General features: G+C 34.0%; 1 protein-coding gene across 9 annotated transcripts in view; it reads right to left on the bottom strand.

Moving 5' to 3' along the window:
• RPS6KA6 (ribosomal protein S6 kinase A6) overlaps nucleotides 1-19,213 on the bottom strand; it is a 171,535-nt gene that overhangs the window by 68,804 nt on the left and 83,518 nt on the right. For all 9 annotated transcript variants that reach the window (XR_012329362.1, XR_004524393.2, XM_033849215.2 and 6 more), the window contains 3 exons: nucleotides 15,990-16,069; nucleotides 5,446-5,552; nucleotides 5,116-5,153 (listed from right to left, as the gene is read on the bottom strand). Coding sequence is in view for 7 of the 9 variants with exons in the window: in XM_033849215.2 (XP_033705106.1) it covers nucleotides 5,116-5,153; nucleotides 5,446-5,552; nucleotides 15,990-16,069 (225 nt within the window). In the remaining 2 variants the exon portion in view is untranslated. The remainder of the gene's footprint in view (nucleotides 1-5,115; nucleotides 5,154-5,445; nucleotides 5,553-15,989; nucleotides 16,070-19,213) is intronic.

Raw genomic sequence — 19,213 nt, 5'->3', positions numbered from 1 at the left:
TGCTGAGGAGCAACTAAGTCTGTGCGCCACAACTACAGAGCCTGCGCTCTAGAGCCCGTGAGCCACAACTACTGAAGCCCACATGCTACAACTACTGAAGCCCGTGCGCCTAGAGCCCGTGATCTGCAACAAGAGAAGACACTGCAATGGAAGCCCATGCAATGCAACGAAGAGTAGCCCCCGCTTGCCGCAACTAGAGAAAGCCTGGATGCAGCAACAAAGACCCAATGCAGCCAAAAATAAATAAATAAAATAAATATATATATTTTAAAAAGTATAATACATAAAAGAAAAAAGTTGATAACTGGATTTTATCAAAGTCAAAAAGTGCTCTTCAAAATATATTGTTCAGAAAATCAAAAAGAAACTAGAGACTGGGAGAAAATATTTGAAAATCACATATCATATAAAGGACTTGTATTCAGAGTATATTTTTAAAAACTCAAATTCAGTAATAAGAAAACAAACAACCCAATTTTTTTAATGGACAAAAAAACCTGAACAGACACTTCTCCAAAGAAATACATGAAAAGATGCTCAATGTCATCATTTGTTAGGGAAATGCAAAATAAAATCACAATGAGGTACTACTCTATGCCTTTTACTAGAGCTAAAATAAAAAAAATACTGACAATACCAAGTAATGGCACGGATGCAGAGCAACTGGAACTCTCATACATCGCTGATGGGTATGCAAAATGGTACAAGCACTTTGGAAAACAGTTTGGAGGTTTCTCATTAAGTTAAACACACACTTCCCATATGATCAACCAATCCCACCACTTGGGTATTTACTGATGTGAAATAAAAAATTATGTTCACATAAAACCTGTACAAAAATATTTCTAGTTGCTTTATTTGTCACTGTCAAAAACAGGAAACAACCCAAAAGCCCTTTAATTGGGGATTGGATAAACAAACCATGGTACCATCATAAAATGGAATACTACTCAGCAATAAAAAAGAAATTACTGATACACACAACAATATAGATGAATCTCAAATGCATACTAAATAAATAAAGCCAGAGTCAAAAGACTATATACTGTCTTCCTATTTATATTATTTTGTGGAAAAGGCAAAACCATAGGACCAGAAAGCAGATTGGTGGTTGTCAAGGGGTAAAGGGAGAATTGATTTATAATGGGAAAATTCTGGGGGGTGAGGGAACTGTTTTATATCTTGATGCTGACTGTATGCATTTGTCAAAGTTTGCAGAACTATACACAAAAAAGTAACTTTAAAAAATAAACTTTTGTATTTTGAGGCAACTGTAGACTCACACGCAATTATGTGAAATACTACAGAGATCCCGTTTACCCTTTAGCCAGTCTCCCCCATGGTATTATCTTACAAAGCTATATTACAACATCACAACCACAATAATGACAATGATGCAGTCAAGATACAAATTAGTTCCATTATCACAAGAACAATGAGTTTTACTCTATGTAAATTATACCTTAATTCTATAAATGAAAAAATTATAAGCCCTATAATTCTCTTTTAAAATAAAATACAATATTAATACTTAATTTTAGGACCCCTTGAAACTGATTGTTTAACCATAATCAATATTTTCATTTAAAAATTACTTATTCTTATATAATAACTGAATGCATTATGATTTTCAGCATAATTTTAAAAAATCTTTTCAATGTACTATGCTCTTTCTCCACATTTTAAGGCTTTTAAACTCTGCAATTCCATTTCAAAATTAAATTTAATGAAACCTAGTCTCTGAGGTCAGTTCAGCTGAATATAACAACATACCTTGTAGAGAAGAACACTGGCTTCTTTGGCCAGTCCACAGAGAAGGAAGAGGGGAAGAGAATTTTCTTATCCTCTGTTACCTTTCAGAGATTACACCACTCCATAAAGGTCCTTTGCTGTACTATTTCTGACAAAACTGACATTTAACACTAGAATTTGCTCAGCAATCAACGGACAAAAATTTTTACAATAATAAGAGTTAGCTACAAGATTAAATAAGACATATGTTAATCAGTGTTTTTTCCAAAACACTAATTTGAAAAGAAAATGTAGAAATCAGCTATATAAAGGGTTTTTGGCGGGGGGGGGGGGGTGAGATATACCTTTGTTTCCTTAAATGACTCTTTTAAAGACGTTAAATTTTAAAAGCATGTCCAAAACACAACACTTTTATGAGTATCTACTATATGTAAAAGTAATTTCAGTGCCTAATTTTCAGATAGCCATAAAAATTACTTAAAACTATTTTCTTATGTATACATTTTTTTCTTAAATATTCAGCTCAAGTACTGTGTGATTTAATTTCTGACACTGCATATTTTATCTTCCCTCTCTTTATAAAAATTACTTCTGAATTATGTCCCTCAGAAGTGATTCTGGAGACTCCAGATTCCCTTTCCCACCCAGGTTTGTGATACTCTTACATCCATCCTTGTCCAAATGCCCTGACCCTCCACATCCATAGCACCCTCTCCTCACACCTGATTCCCAGTTCTGGCCTCTCCTGCCTTTTCATTTACAGGGCTGTGTTGTTAATTGAGTTAATATCTCAGAGAAATTAGATCCTTTGCCTAAAATGAGAACCCTAAGGGCTCACTGAAAGTACTACACATGACTTAGCACATTCACCAGACCAGCCAAAGCATGCAAACTTGAACAAGGAAAACTGAACTCAGGAAGAGACAGCTATGGAATCTTTCTGTCTGCTTCTAAAAAGATGCCAATGTGACCTGTGCTTCCTCTACAAATTCCACAGGCTGTGATAGAAATGAATAACATAGTTCACCAAATAAACCAAAAGAATAACCATAGTTCATCGAGCAAATAGTACTCGATGATAGTATTCAAAATGGAAGGAAGGAGATAGGAAGAGAAGGAGGGAAAAAAGGAAGGGAAGGAAGGAGGAAAAAGGCACAGCAGGTAAGAAAGCAAGAAAGGAAGAAAAAGAAAATAAAGAAAAAGAAAGGAAGTATAAAAATAAAAAGAAATTAAAGGAAAGAATGAAAAAAAATGAAATGTCTTAAAACACTTGCTATGAATGGTCACATTTTAACCAACCTTACTGGAATGTTGTGAGGTTACATCCATAAATTTATTATTCATTACAAGACTTTGAATTCTGTTATGATCATGAAACTGTAAATTATCTAATATTTATCATTGTGTACTTTCTTTAAAGAAATATTGGTGTCACTTTAAAGGAAAATAGATTAAATTGTTTAAAAATATATATAAATCACAGTTTCTTCCTGTCACAAGCCTTGTGTCCCTTGCTTATAAATTAACATTGATTCTAACTACTCTTTACTCCTCAGCCCGTTTAAGTCCAAAAGGTGTAAAAGCAGAATTCATATTATAAGACTAAATATAAAACAAGTTGACATCATTATTCACCCAATTAACCTTAATGTAGAAGAGAGATATAGGTAGAATTTATTCTACTCTTTCCCCACCTTTCTTCCTCACCCATGACAAAACAGGCATAACTTATTAAGAAAAATGAAAAGAATTAAATTCTAATTAGCATTGCAACTAAAGATTGACTGTTGTAAAATAAAAATTATGTATTATATAAAATTTCAAAACTCTACTGTTCTCTTCATATTTCTCTTCCTTATCCTCTTTGAATCTCTTTAAATCTGCTTTGCTTCTTTCATATAGTAGAAAGAGAATCAGGCTATGAATCAAAAAAAGATTTACTAAACTTTACTTGAACTTTGTCACATTTACTTGAGCTTTCAAGTTAACAACTTTATACTTTATTTTTACATTGAAGAAGTATACTTAGGAATTTAAAGCAACTTACCTTTAAAGTGTACTGGTCCAAAATTCTCTGTAAAGCCCACATCTTCATTTTATCTCTGTTTTAACATTCTGATAATTAAATACAGAATTTACTATCTATTTAAAACATAAGTAACCTTTTGAGATTGGCTCACTCAGCACAATGCCCTTGAGTCCATCCAAGTTGCTGTATATATCAAGAGTTATTTCCTTTTTATTGCTGGGTAGTATTCCATTGCATAGATGTATCACAGTTTGTTTATCCATTCACTCTCTGAAGGACATTTGGGACATTTCCAGCCTTGGGCTATTACAAACAGAGCTGCTATGAAAATTCATGTTTAGGTTTTTTGTGTGCATGTAAGTATTTATTTCTCTAGGATAAATGTTCAGGTGTGTGACTACTATACAGTTCTATTTATATCATATTCTTAAAATAACAAACTTAGAGATATAGAACAGATAAGTGGTTGCCAGGATTTAGGGAAGGTGGGAAGGGTGACTATAAATGGGCAGCACAGGAGAGTTCTTTTGTGGTTATAGATCAGTTTTGATTATTGATTGTGGTGATGGTATTTGACTCTACATATGTGAATAAAATGTCATGGAGATATACACAAAGACAAACAAAAAAAGAATATGTGCAAAAACTGGTGAAATTCAAGTAAAGTATATAGTCTAGTTAGTTGTAACTGTACCTATCAATTTCCTGGGTTTGATAATGCACTGTAATTTTGTAAAGTGTCACCATTGGGGGAAGCTGGGTGACGATACACAGGACCTCTTGGTACTATTTTTGCAACTTATTGTGAGTCTATAATTATTTTAAAAGTAAAGGTTTTTTTTAATGGTATAATAAGGATACCTTATGCCTAAAGGTTCTGTGAAAATTATCAGTGTTTCACATACAGTAAACACTCAACATTCAAAATAAAGTAAAATAAAATGTGTTTTTACAAAAGAAAGAATAAAATGAACCTCTTATTATGAAACACTTGGTTCAGAAGTTTATAATTCACTATATTTCAACTGTGATAACTACTTATGATAAATCTTTCAGCCTAGACTGAAACAAAAATGATGTGATTTTTCCTAGAAAACCAAATGTCATTTCTTAATGAGGACAGTGACTCTACCATATAATTTTTTGGTATTACAATTAGAGCATACTGGGAGTTATCTTATCCACCCTTTAAATGAATTTTAGTTCACCAAAGAAATAAACAAAATGCAAATTAAATCAAGAAAGAGGGAAAAAAACAGGCTTAGACAAATATATATATTAAAATAACAAAAAATATAAAACAGGCTTAGGGTAGAATGAGAAAATTTGCATACCTGTTAACTTGATATGTCCTATTTCATCAAGCAAAATGCTGTAAAGCAAAATTCACATTCAACAACGTGGGATAAAATATTTTTACATAAAACATTTACATAAAAATCATCATAAAAGAGGTCAATATCTATTTGATATACTGGAAAATTTTGAAATGACTAATTTAAATCAATGGGTATCTTATGAAGATTACTTTTTAAAGTAAGTTTCATATAACTGCATAATTCACGTATATTTTCATATAATCTTTAAAATATAAGACTTAATGGAGAAAAAAGTAGTTATAGAAATACTGGTAACAGGGATACATAAAGACAATATAGCTTTACTTTTCTGGCTTCAGGTCTCTATATACAATTCCTAATCGGTGCAGATGATCCAAAGCAAGGGCCAGTTCTGCGAGGTAGAATTTCACATCTTCCTCTGTAAACAGAACCTAGAATAAAATAATAATTTACCATTTGATCTTTTTTTTTTAAGGTTGAATTTATTTAAAATTTCTTCTTTAAAAACCAGTAAACAGACAAGTCTAGGCAAACAAGAAAATAAAAGAAGTATATAGATGGAACTAAACTATTTAAGAATCCTTCTCAGACTTCCCTGGTGGTGCAGTGGTTAAGAACCCGCCTGCCAATGAAGGGGAAACAGGTTGGAGCCCTGGTCCGAGAAGATCCCACATGCCGCGGAGCAACTAAGCCAGTGCGCCACAACCACTGATCCTGCGCTCTAAAGCCCTCAAGCCACAACTACTGACCCCATGTGCTGCAGCTACTGAAGCCCACGTGCCTAGAGCCCGTGCTCTGCAACAAGAGAAGCCACCATAATGAGAAGCCTGGACACCACAACGAAGAGTAGCCCTCGCTCACTGCAACTAGAGAAAGCCCGCATGCAGCAACGAAGACCCAATGCAGCCAAAAAATAAAAGTAAATAAATAAATTAAAATAAATAAATAAAATAAAATATACTGAAAAATTTTTTTAAAAAATCCTTCTCTTCAACATTTTAATGTAGATCTTCCTAAAACATATTATGTAGCTTGCATATCTTTTTACCCTGAATGTACTGCACAGGATTTACCTTTTTAAAAATGACTTAGTGTCATAATTCGGTTATTATATTTAGTACACTACTATATAGGGATGCTCTCAGGATCTTTGCAGTATATTAGATATTTTGTTTTAGCATTGGTAATTCCACTATTTCCACTATTTTCTCTTTCACTGTCTACTATCACTTCTCAGGAATTTTGCTTTTAGCAGCTCTACTAACCTAAAGCTTCAATTATACCAACAAAAGTTGTCAAATTAGTAACTCATATTAAACACGGTTCTAAACCCAATCTCTGACCTAAGGGGTAGCTCCAAGACTCTTCTGCTAGTAGAATACATGAGCTTAAAGGCACTGAATTCCTCAATCTTTTTCTGCCTGGGAACAGAGGTGCTATGATGAAGTGAAAAGTGCACTGGACTTAGAATTAGAATTAGCAGTGTAATGTTTGACATTTCACTTAGCCCTCGGGGCTTCAGTTTCCAAATCTGTAAAATAAGGATAATAGTATCTGCTACATCTACTTAACAAGGTTGTTTTAAGAGTCAGCTTAGTTTATGTGGGGAAAAATACTTTGTAAATTGTAAAATCCTATGTGTGTAACCATGAGGTATTATTGTTATAGGTTTATGTCTATATCCATTCAAAAGTGAGTGTTAATTTACACACAAAATTGGGCATTACTCAACCATTAGATGTAATTGTTAAGATTTATCAAGGGCTTCCAATTGGCAAAACAAATAACTTGTCTAGAAATTGGTTATTTTCATTAAAGAAATATCTAGATTATTAGGAAAACTCAAAATTTTAATGAAATATCATAAAATCTTATAACTGTCTTGCCCACTTAGAATTATGGCCACTGAATTACATTATGCAGACTCAGGTACTAGTAAAATTTCTGAGAATGAACAATGAAAGATAAATTCTGATATTATACCCACTTTTTAAAATGTTCTATAGAAAAACAATGATTGTTCATTATCTAAGTTTCAGGAGAATTCATTTGAATATTATAATGGTAAAAGTATAAGAACATCATTTTTACTTGGTATTTTATTAGGAAGAAAAACAAATGTTACCTATTTCACTTCTGAGGAAGGCTAATCAAAACGTTCATGGAAATTTAACACATAAGAAAACCCTAAACAAAAGTCTTTCAAACGCTAAAAGAAGAAAACTGCCTAGTTTACAGTTTATGACAAGCATATTACCTTGTCATGAAATTGTCTCTGAGGAAAGCTTCATGATGGACACAAATAAGAAACTTATTAAGTAACTATCACGTGCCAGCCACTTTTCATTATGTTATTACAATCTGTTATTACAATCTTCTAAACAACCCTATGAGGTAGGTATTATCACCACCTTACATATGGAGACTCAGAGTGATAAAGTAACTTGCCTAGAAAAACACAGTAAGAAGCAGGCAGGATTTGAACTCAGAAATAATTGTCCCTAAGAACTACCTCTTCCCCAGAAGCCACTTCTGCCACATGTTATGTTACAACTTTTTAAGTTTCAGGTTCACTACCATTAATGTTTTTCTATTCACTAATTATCCTGAGTCTCCCCCTAAATAAAAATCATCTAAAGCTCCAGCACCGTGAGGTAAGGACTGCTAGTCTTTCTGTCTGCTCTTCAAGTCGTTCACGTATGTATCTATGAGGGTGTGTGTTTTAACATATTTGAGATCACACTACATAAACTATTTAGTGGCCTCCTTTTTCCCCACTTAATATTATATTATAGGCATTCTTCTATATCTTTAACTTATTAATAAAGAGTTTTCAATAGCTGTACAATCTCAACATACTAATTTACTATAATTTACCTAATGTTCATTTAGGTTATTTCCAGTTTTTCACTATTATAAATAACTCTGTAAATGCATATATATTTTTGATATTTATGGTTATTTCCCCAAAATGGATTTCTGAGAAATAAAAAAGCAAATACTAGGCAGTCAAGGAGAATAAATAGTCCAAGACTCTCGACATACAGAACAAAATTATTTGTCAAAGGGTTACAATAACTTACATTCCCATCAGCAGCTTATGAAAGCATTTGTCTTACCACATCCATGATAGCATTGAATATATCCTTTTAAAATATCTTTTCTAATTTGATATATAAAAATGGAATCAATTGTTCTGATTCTTAGGCTATATAATTTTCCATGTCTAGTGGCCTTTCCATTTTTTTAGTGAATTATCAGCAATGTTTTTGCCTATGTTCCATTATTTACTTACTGTTTTTTCAATTGGTACAAGCCCTTTAAACATTAAAAATGTCAGTCCTCCATCATATTATTTGTAAACATTTTCCCCACTTTGTGCTGGTTTTTGATGTTCAGTAATTCTTAATTTTATGTAGTCAAATTTATATATAATTTCTGTATGATTTTACTTCATTATTTTAATGATTTAGGAGACCTCCATTCAATAGTCAACTACACATTCAGTTGCATTTTCTTTTAGCATGAGAAGTTTTCCAGATTTAGCTCTTTAATGTAAGTAATATTTACCTTTGTATGTGGTAGTGATAACAATTTAAAATGTTTTTTTTCTGAAATTCCTAACCAATTTCTCATATACGGTTTACTGAACAATCAATCTCTTTGCCATTAACTTGTGATTCTTCCTCTATTATAATAATATATGGTAAGTCATATATACCAGAATATTCCTGGACTATACAGTATGTTTCTAATCTTGTGTTGATACTGTGATGGTTTGCTTATAGCAGTAGCTTTATAAAGTTTTAAACAAGAGGTAGGGCAAGGAAATGGTGTTCTTTATTTTCAAAATGTCTTAGTTCTTTTCACTTGTTTACTTTTCCAAACACGCTGATAAAATCATCTGTCAATTCAAACAAGAATTCCTATTGGGACTTTGTTTGAAATTTTGTTAAGTCTACAAATTGATTCTGGAAGAAATGGAAGTTTTATAATTCTCAGCCATTCATCTCATTGTATTTTCTTGACATTAGCAAAATATGGTATGATCTAAGAGGTGTGTGTGTGTGTGTGTGTGTTTGTGAGGAGAGAAATTTGGGGAGGTGCTGTTCCCTTTAAAATATATATGATATACATTATAAATTTCTTTAACAAATACAAAAATGTATTTTTAAAAGTCTTTTTCTAAGGCATAAAATTCTCATTTTTGATGATATAGCAGTTTTTTGTACATACACATGAAGTATAACCAATAAAAAACTTATTAATAAGCTGTCTATAGAAGTAACCATTAAATCATTTCTTAGCAGCCTGTTCAATGAATATACGAATTTATTGTCTTTTGGGAAATGCATTTAAAATGCTTGTTCTTACCTAATATTCCAGACTTAGGAATCAAAACTTACTGATTGCATCTCTGTGCTAGTATGGGTTTAGATAGTCCCACATCGAGAATGGAGGTCTGAAGAGTTTAAAAGAAAATTAGAAATGACTACAAGTAAGAATTTCTCAAACATATTCTTCACGCTTCTACAATCTAACACAAGAAATCATGAATACTTGTTATACTATTGTCCCTCTGTGTCTTGGAACCAGCTTTTAATAAGGTCCTTTAAAGACCCACTGGGAAGGGGGTCCTAGACAGACCCCATCACATACTGAACTCTGTTTTAGAGTAAAGAATATACCAAGGTCACAGTCTATGTTCATGCATGGAATGTTCTATACTGGAGGTAGACAGGTAGAGGCAGACAGAGAGACAGGTTTTAGCCACTTAAGCACTAGCTAGCATCCCAGAATCACACTGTTCCTTTCTCACAGCAAGTTCTAGAATTCTGAGAATCAAGAGTAGTTTTCTCATATTTTAATTATGGAAGTGAAATGTTGAACCACTATTACCCAATTAAAATTCTACTCCCAGACTACCACTTCAAGACAAAATGAGGTAGACAAAGACAGGATTTAATCTCTCATCTGAAACAACTAAAACACAGGACAAAATATATGAAATGACACTTTTCAAGACACTGGACATCGCAACAAAGGACAGTGAATATTGAGAGATGGAAACAACCATACAACTGTCCTAGCTCACTACCTGGAAAGAGTTCTTAAGCAGCAATGCAGGGAGGGCAAAGTCAGGCCAGAGCCTGGAAGGCTCCTGAGTTGATGAGATGGAGCTGAGAGAGTGGGGAGACAAGAAGGACAGAATTCATAAGATAGAGTACAGAAGGGAGAATTACAGAGAGAGAACCGTAGAGTTATGTAGATGGTCTCTCTCAAGTATTCAGCAGAGAAATGCTCAGCGCATGTGAGTGAGGAAACCTGAGCCAGAAAAATAACCAATGAAAGTATTAGAGGGACTAATCCATGGAACTCACACAGGGCCAGGAATAGTTCCTATTACCTCCACACAGAGCAGAAAACCTCATAATTCACAGGGCACTGGACAGAGTAATCAGATGCTTCACAGTGGTGTAAAATCATCCCGATTAGACACTGCTCTGGTCCAGTTTAACAATCTGAAATAAACTAGTTCCGCACAAATTCCAGAACAAAGTTCAATAATATTTATAGGAATACAAAACAATCCATCACCTAACAAGGTGAATTTCAGGATGTCTGCCATCCAATGAAGAATTCCCAATCATGGATCTAAGGAAACTACTTGAGCCCAGGAAAAGAACAACCCTAAAAGATTTTTAAAAAAGAATTCACAGAGCTCACAAAGGACCAGGATAAGTCCTGTACCAAACAGTGAGAGTGAAAAATCTCATAATTGATAGGCTGGTTAGAGTACTAAGAAGGGTCATGTTTCAGTATTGGGAAAAATTAATCCTAAATTCTGCTTTGGTACCACATAACAAAGGTTAAAAGCAAGACTCAACAGGTTAACTGCATCCCAGAACAAAGCTAAATACTACTTATAAGAAAACACAAGTATCTAGAGTACAAGAAAATTAAATTCATAACACCTGCCATCCAATAAAAAATGACCTGCCATCCAATAAAAAATGACCATACAATTATGCTGCCACTGAAGCACAAAAGCAACCATAGACAATACTTAAACAAATGGGTGTGGTTGTGTTCCAATAAAACTTTATTTACAAAAAAATCAACAGGCCATATTTGGCCTGAGACTATAGATTCCTGACTCCTGAGTTAAAAATTTATACTACAAACCCTAAAGCAACTATTAAAATAAGACAACAACAAAATGTTATTTTGATAAAAAGCCAACCAAAGGTATAAAAATAAAATCATGTAAAATAATTAATTAAAAATAAGGCAGCAGGGCTTCCCTGGTGGCGCAGGGGTTGAGAGTTCGCCTGCCGATGCAGGGGACACGGGTTCGTGCCCCAGTCCGGGAAGATCCCATATGCCGCAGAGTGGCTAGGCCTGTGAGCCATGGCCGCTGAGCCTGCATGTCCAGAGCCTGTGCTCCGCAACGGGAGAGGCCACAACAGTGAGAGGCCCATGTACCACAAAAAAAAAAAAAAAAAAAGAGGCAGCAAAAGAGAAATAAAAGAACAAAGAACAGAAGGGACAAAAATAACTCCGTGAATAGAAAGATGGAGATTCAAACCCAACCATATCAATAGTCAGATTAAATGTTACAAGTCTGACACACCCATTAAAAAGCATAGATTTTCAGACTGTATAAAAGACAGGGACAATTACATGCTGCCTTAAGTACTGCACATTAAATATAAGGACAAATAGATTAAATAAAAATATGGAAAACAATATACTAAACTAACACTAATTTTTTAAAAACCTGGAGTGCCTGTATTAATATTGACGTAGATTTCAAAGCAAAGAACATTAGCAGGGATAAAATAAGTCATCTCATAATGACAAAGTGTAAATTCACTAAGAGGGAATGATAACCCTAAAGGTTTACACACTTAATAACAGAACTTTGAAATACATGAAGCAAAATCTGACAGAAATTCAAGAAGAAATAGATAAATCCATAATTATAGTAAAAGGTTTCAATCCCTGTCTCTCAAAAAATGTTAGAACATGTAGAGAAAAAATTAGGAAGAATATAGTAGACTTAATACCACTATCAACCAACTTAATCTAATCGACATTTACAGAACCTTCTACTACCCAAAAGCAGAATACACATTCTTCTCAAGTACACATGGAACATTTACCAAGATATACCATGTTCTGAAGCATAAAATAATTTAAATGAATTTAAGAGAATTCAAGTCATACAAAGTGTGCTTTATGACTACAATAAAATTAATTTAGAAATCAATAATAGAAATTTATCTGGAAACTGCCTAAATATTTTTAAATTAATTAGCATACTTCTAAATAACCCATGAGACAAAGAAGAAATAAAAGGAAATTAGAAAATACGGTGAACTAAAAGAAAATAAAAACATAACATATCAAAATTTGTGAGATGATGCTAAAGCAGTATTTAGAGGGAAACTTGTAACACTATATGCTTATATTAGAAAAGAAGAAAAGGTCTCAAATCAATAATTTCTGCTTCCATCTTAAAAACCAGAAAAGCTAGTGAAACACAAAATTAAGTAGAGAAAAATGAAGTAATAAAAATTATAGTGGAAAACAATGAAACAGAAAACAAATACAATAGAAAAAATCAGTGAAACCAAAAGCTGGCTGATTCTCTAAGAAGAACAATAAAATTGATAAACCTCTAGCAAGGCTAAGTGAGATAAAAAAAGAAGACACAAAATACCAACATCAGGAATGATGATATCAACATCACTAACGATTCTATACCTATAAAAGTCATAAGGGGATATTATGAAAACTTTATGCCAGTGAATTTGATAACTTTGATGAAATGGACAAATTCCTTAAAAGACACAAGATACTAAAGCTCATTCAAAAAGAAAGATGAACCGAATGGCCCTAAGTATATTAAATAAATTGAATTTATAGTTAAACACCATACCATTAAAAAAACACTTCAGGCCCATATAGCTTCACTAGTGAATACTACCAATCATTTAATGACAATTTAACATTGAACTTTTCCAAAATATTGAAGAGGAGAAAATTCTACCCAACTCATTCTATGAAACCAGAATTGCTCAGACACCAAAATTAGATATAAACAATAAAGAAAACTACAGTCAAATATCTCTCATGAAAATAGATGCAAAAATTCTTAACAAACTTTTAGTAAATAACGTCCAATAATATGCAAAAAGGATAATACATCATGACTACATGGGGTTCATCCACAGATGCAAAGCTGCTTCAACATTTGACAATCAATCAATGTAATTCACCATATTAAAATATTAAAGAAGAAAAAAACATGATCATCATCTCAATAACTGCAAAAAAAAAGGATTTGACAAAATCTAACATACATTCCTGATAAAAACCCAACAAACTAGTAATAGAAGGGAACTTTCTCAACCTGATAAAGAACATGCAAAAAGACCTATACTTAACTTTGTAATTTATGGTGAAAATATGCTTTCCCCCCTAAAATCGGAAATAAGGCAAGAATGTCTGCTCTTACCAATACTTTTCAACACTGATCTGGAGGATCAAGCCAGTGTAACAAAGACAAATAAATGATGCCCATAATGGAAAACAAGAAGTAAAACTCATGTGCAGACTACCAACAGAAAGTTCTAGTTGTAGTCTACCAAAAAGTTGCTAGATAAAATCAGTAATTTTAGTTATACTGTGGGATACAAAGTCCAATATACAAAAATAGTAATCATATTTCCATCCAATTTGAAAATAAAATTAAGAAAGTAATTCAAGTTACAACAGCATTTTTTAAAAAGAAAATACTTGGAGATAAATCTGACAAAAGACATGCAAGACCTGTACACTGAAAATGACAAGACACTGCCGAGAGAAATTACAGAAAACTTAAATAAATGGAGAGAGATACTATGTTCATGGATTGGAAGACTCAATACTGTGAAAATGTCAATTATCGGAAAACTGAACTACAGATTCAATACAATCCCAATCAAAATCCCAGCAGGCTTTTTTGTAGAAAGTGAAAAGCTGATTTTTAAATTGATATGGAAATGCAAAGGACCTGGAAGAGGCAAAACAACTTTGAAAAAGAAGAGCAAAGCTCAAGGATTTGCAGTACCTGACTTTAAGACATATTATAAAAGTACAGTAATCAAGAAAGTGTTGTATTGGCATAAAGACAGACAAACAGATCAACTGAACAGAACAGTGTCTACAAATAGATCTTCACATATACGGTCAATTGATTTTCAACAAAAAATGCAAGGTAATTGAGTGGAGAAAGCACAGTATTCTCCAATGATGATGCTAAAACAATGAGATATCTATATACGATAAAAAGGACTTCAACACATATTTATCACCATATATGAAAATGAACTCAAAATTGATTATAAACATAAATGTAAAACCAGAAACTACAAAACTTCTAGAAAATATAAGAGAAAATCTTTGTGACCTAGGATTAGGCGAATATGCCTTAAGCAGGACACCAAAAAACACAATTCATAAAAGGAAAAAACATATATAAATCAGACTTCATCAAAATTAAGAACTTCTGCTTTTTGAAAGACCCTGTAAAGAGTATGAAAAGACAAGTCATAGACCAGAAGAAAATATTTTCAAACATACATGATAAAAGACTTACCATCCAAAATATATAAAGACTCAAAATTCAGTAAGAAAATTACCCAATAGAAAATGGGCCAAAGATTTAAACAGACATTTCATCAAAAAAGATAGATATATGTCAACTAAGCACATGAAGAGATGCGTAACATCATTAGTTATTAGGGTAATGCAATTCAAAACCACAATATGGTATCACTACACACTTACCAGATGTTCAAAATTAAAACAAGACTGACCATGCCAAATGTTGGTAAGGAGATGGAGCAACTGAAACTCTCATATACTGCTGGTGGGAATGTAAAAATTATATAACAAATTATATAACAATTTTCTTTGGAAAACAGTTTGACAGTGTCTTTAAAATGTTAAAATATAGACCTACTATATAACCCAGTCATTATATTCTTAGGTATTTAACCATGAAAGACGAACACATGTCCATACAATCACTTGCACATGAAAGTTTGTAGCAGCTTTATTAGTAATATCCAAAAATTGCAAAAAAACACACATATCCATTAACAAGTGAATGAATAAACAAATCATTGTATATCCATACAGTGGAATACCACTCAGCAATAAAAAGGAACTACTGATACGTGCAACAACTTGGATGAATCTCAAAATAATTATGCTGAGTTTAAAAGCCAGACCAAAAAAAGAACACATACTATATGATTCCATTTATATAAAGTCCTAGAACATGCAAACCAAACAGTGACAGAAAGCAGATTGAGTAGGGGTCAGGCAGGAGGGAAGCATTAAAAAAGGGCATAAGAAAACTGTTGGGGATGATGAATAAACTAAATATTTTTATTGTGCTGATGGTTTCACAAGTTTATACAAATGTCAAAAATTATCAAAGCATGTACTTTAATATGTGCAGTTTAGTGTATGTCAACTGTACCTCCATGAAGCTGTTTTAAACATGAATAAATTAAACACTACTCCCAGAGGTATTTTGGTAGCTTGAGTAGCCAAAGTCCTAGGTTTGCCCCTAGCTACTTCATCCAGTTATTTATACTGATCTTGTGCCTAAGAGAAAAATGAGTAACACATTGAGATGATCTAAATGACAGGCAGACAGAAAATGCCATTAACTGGCACATTCACTAAATACTATGTAACAAAAAAAGAATAATTAAAATTTCCGTAGGAAAAAAATTAGCAAAAGAAAAAAAAACAATTATTCTTAGTTTTGTTTCAATAAAGTATAGCAAAAATTTACAAATACTCACTTCTTTGGATAATCTTGTGAAGACATCTCCTCCCCTGAGAAAATCCAGTATTAAATACAGCTTCCCTTCAGTCTGAAAGGCTAATTAGAAATTAGAATGTAGTAATAATAATTTTTAAGGCTTACAAAGCTTAGCATAGTTTTTAATTAATATATATGTTTAGAATTTTATTACTGAACACTATAAAACAATTAAGCATTTACTCACATGGTCCATGATTGGATAACATTATCTCAAAATTAAAACTAGTGTTGAAAAAGCTATAAACCCCTTGCCAGAACATAATCAACCTTGGATGTAGCTTTACACAGAAACTTGTACCACCGTCGTTTTCCTGATTTATGGAGCACCATGTTCTACTGCAATTGCCTTAACTCTACTTCCCCACCTACTGAAAATCTACTAATTCTGTCAAGCTCAACAAAAATGCCACCCCCTCTATTTAGCTTTCTTCTATTAAGGATTTCCCTCTTTTCACATTTCCCTGTAGCATCCTTAACCTCTTCCCCATCAGAATTACTTGTTACTACTTTTGATATCTCATTGCACTTCATTTATGTCTCTCTTATGGTACTTAATCCATTTTGATTTATACAATTAATTGGACTCACATGTCTGTGTTCCCTATAGATTATAAATTTATTGAGATCAGAGATTATTTCACCTCTAGAGCCCACTGAATTGAATAGAATGTTTTGAACACAACTGGTCTTTAGTGATTAATCTAATGATATCCTAGAGACTCAAGGAAGGAAATCTTTAGATAATACGACTACTCTCATTCCATTAGGGTAATGGGGAATAAAAGAATAATAGGTGGAAAATTCTAGAGGAATTTTTACAGAGAGAGTTGGGTACATACTATAATGCATTATTTGTCAAAATTACCTAAGAATAAAATCAATAGCTGCTATCTTTTTAAATTTCAAAAATTGAGAGTGACATAGTAGATTGGATCAATGATTTAATAATGTATATGCCACTGAATTCTCCAGGAAAGCCAAATGCCACAATCTCATGCATACATTAAACTAGCAATGGAGCCATGATTAAAACTCAGAACTGCATGGATTAGAAGAATTAATATTGGTGACCCAAAGCAATCTACAGATACAATGCAATCACTATCAAAATAACAATGGCATTTTTCACAGAAATAGCACAAATAGTTTTAAAATTTGTATGGAAACACAAAAGACCCTGAATAGCAAAAACAATAATGGAAAAGAAGAATAAAGCTAGAGGCATCACACTTCCTGACTTTTAGACCATGCTAAAAGCTACAAAAATCAGAACAGTATGGTACGGTCACAAAAAGAGCCATACAGATCAATGGAACAGAATAGAGACCACAGAAATAAACCCATGCACTTATGGTCAATGAATCTATGACAAAGGAGGCAAGAATATACAATGGAGAAAAACAGTCTCTTCAATAAGTGGTGCTGGGAAAACTGGACAGCTGCATGTAAAAGAATGAAATTAGAAAATTCTCTAACACCACATACAAAAATAAGCTCAAAATGTATTAAAGACCTAAACCATAAAATTCCTAGAAGAGAACACAGGCAGAATACTCTTTGACATAAATCGTAGCAATGTTTTTTTTGGATCTGACTCCTCAGGAAATGGAAACAAAAGCAAAAATAAGCAAATGGGACCTAATTAAAATTAAAAGCTTTTGCACAGCAAAGGAAACCATCAATGAAATGAACAAACCTACTGAATGGGAGAAAATATTTGCAAATGATATGACCAATAAGGAATTCATATCCAAAATATATAAATAGCTCATATATCTCATCATCAGAAAAAACAAACAACCCAATTAAAAAGTGGGCAGAACACCTGAATGGACATTTTTCCAAAGAAGATATACAGGTAGCCAACTGGCACATGAAAAGATGCTCAACATCGCTAATCATCAGAGTATCAAAACCCCATATCAAAACAACGATGATGTATCACCTCACACCTGTCAGAATGGCTATAATCAAAAAGTCTACAAATAACAAATGTTGGAGAAGATGTAGAGAAAAAGGAACTCTCATACACTGTCAATAGGAATGTAAATTGGTGCAGCCACTGTGGAAAACAGTATGGAGGTTCATCAAAAAAATAAAAAATATAACTATCATATGATCCAGCAATTACACTCCTGGGTATATATATGAAGAAAAAGAAAATATTACCACAAAAAATATATGCACCCCAATGTTCACAGCAACATTTTTTACAATAGCCAAGATAGGGAAGCAACCTAAGTGTCCATCAACAGGTGAATGGATAAAAAAGATGTGGTGGGAGGAATCGGGAAGATGGCAGAAGACTAAGACGCGGAGATCACCTTCCTCCCCACAGATACACCAGAAATACATCTACACGTGGAACAACTCCTACAGAACACCTACTGAACGCTGGCAGAAGACCACAGACCTCCCAAAAGGCAAGAAACTCCCCACGTACCTGGGTAGGGCAAAAGAATAAACAGAGACAAAAGAATAGGGATGGGACCCACACCAGTGGGAGGGAGCCATGAAGGAGGAAAGGTTTCCACACATTAGGAAGCCCCTTCTCAGGCGGAGACTGTAGGTGTCGGAGGTGGGAAGCCTCAGAGCAGCGGAGGAGAGCACAGCAACAGGGGTGCAGAAGGCAAAGCAGAGAGATTCCCACACAGAGGATTGGTGGAGACCAGCACACACCAGCACTAGAGGCTTGTCTGCTCACCCACCGGGGCGGGCGGGGCTGGGAGCTGAGGATCGGGTTTTGGTTGGAGCACAGGAAGAGGACTGGGATTGGCGGCGTGAATACAGACTGCAGGGGGTTAGTGCACCACGGCTAGCCGGGAGGGAGTCTGGGGAAATGTCTGGACCTGATGAAGAGGCAAGAGACCTTTTCTTCCCTCTTTGTTTCCTGGTGCGTGAGGAGAGGGGATTAAGAGCGCTGCTTAAAGGAGCTCCAGAGACGGGCATGAGCTGCGGCTAATAGTGTGGACCCCAGAGACGGTCATGAGATGCTAAGGCTGCTGCTGCGGCCACCAAGAAGCCTGTGTGTGAGAACAGGTCACTATCCACACCTTCCTTCCAGGGAGCCTGTGCAGCCCGCCACTGCCAGGGTCCCAGGATCCAGGGACAACTTCCCTGGGAGAACGCACTGCGCACCTCAGGCTGGTGCAACGTCCCGCCGCCCTCTGCCACTGCAAGCTCACCCTGCATCCGCACCCG

Source organism: Tursiops truncatus, chromosome X, assembly GCF_011762595.2.
Source record: "Tursiops truncatus isolate mTurTru1 chromosome X, mTurTru1.mat.Y, whole genome shotgun sequence".
In the NCBI taxonomy this organism is placed as follows: Eukaryota; Metazoa; Chordata; class Mammalia; order Artiodactyla; family Delphinidae; genus Tursiops; species Tursiops truncatus.
This window is presented reverse-complemented; position numbering and strand designations above follow the sequence as displayed.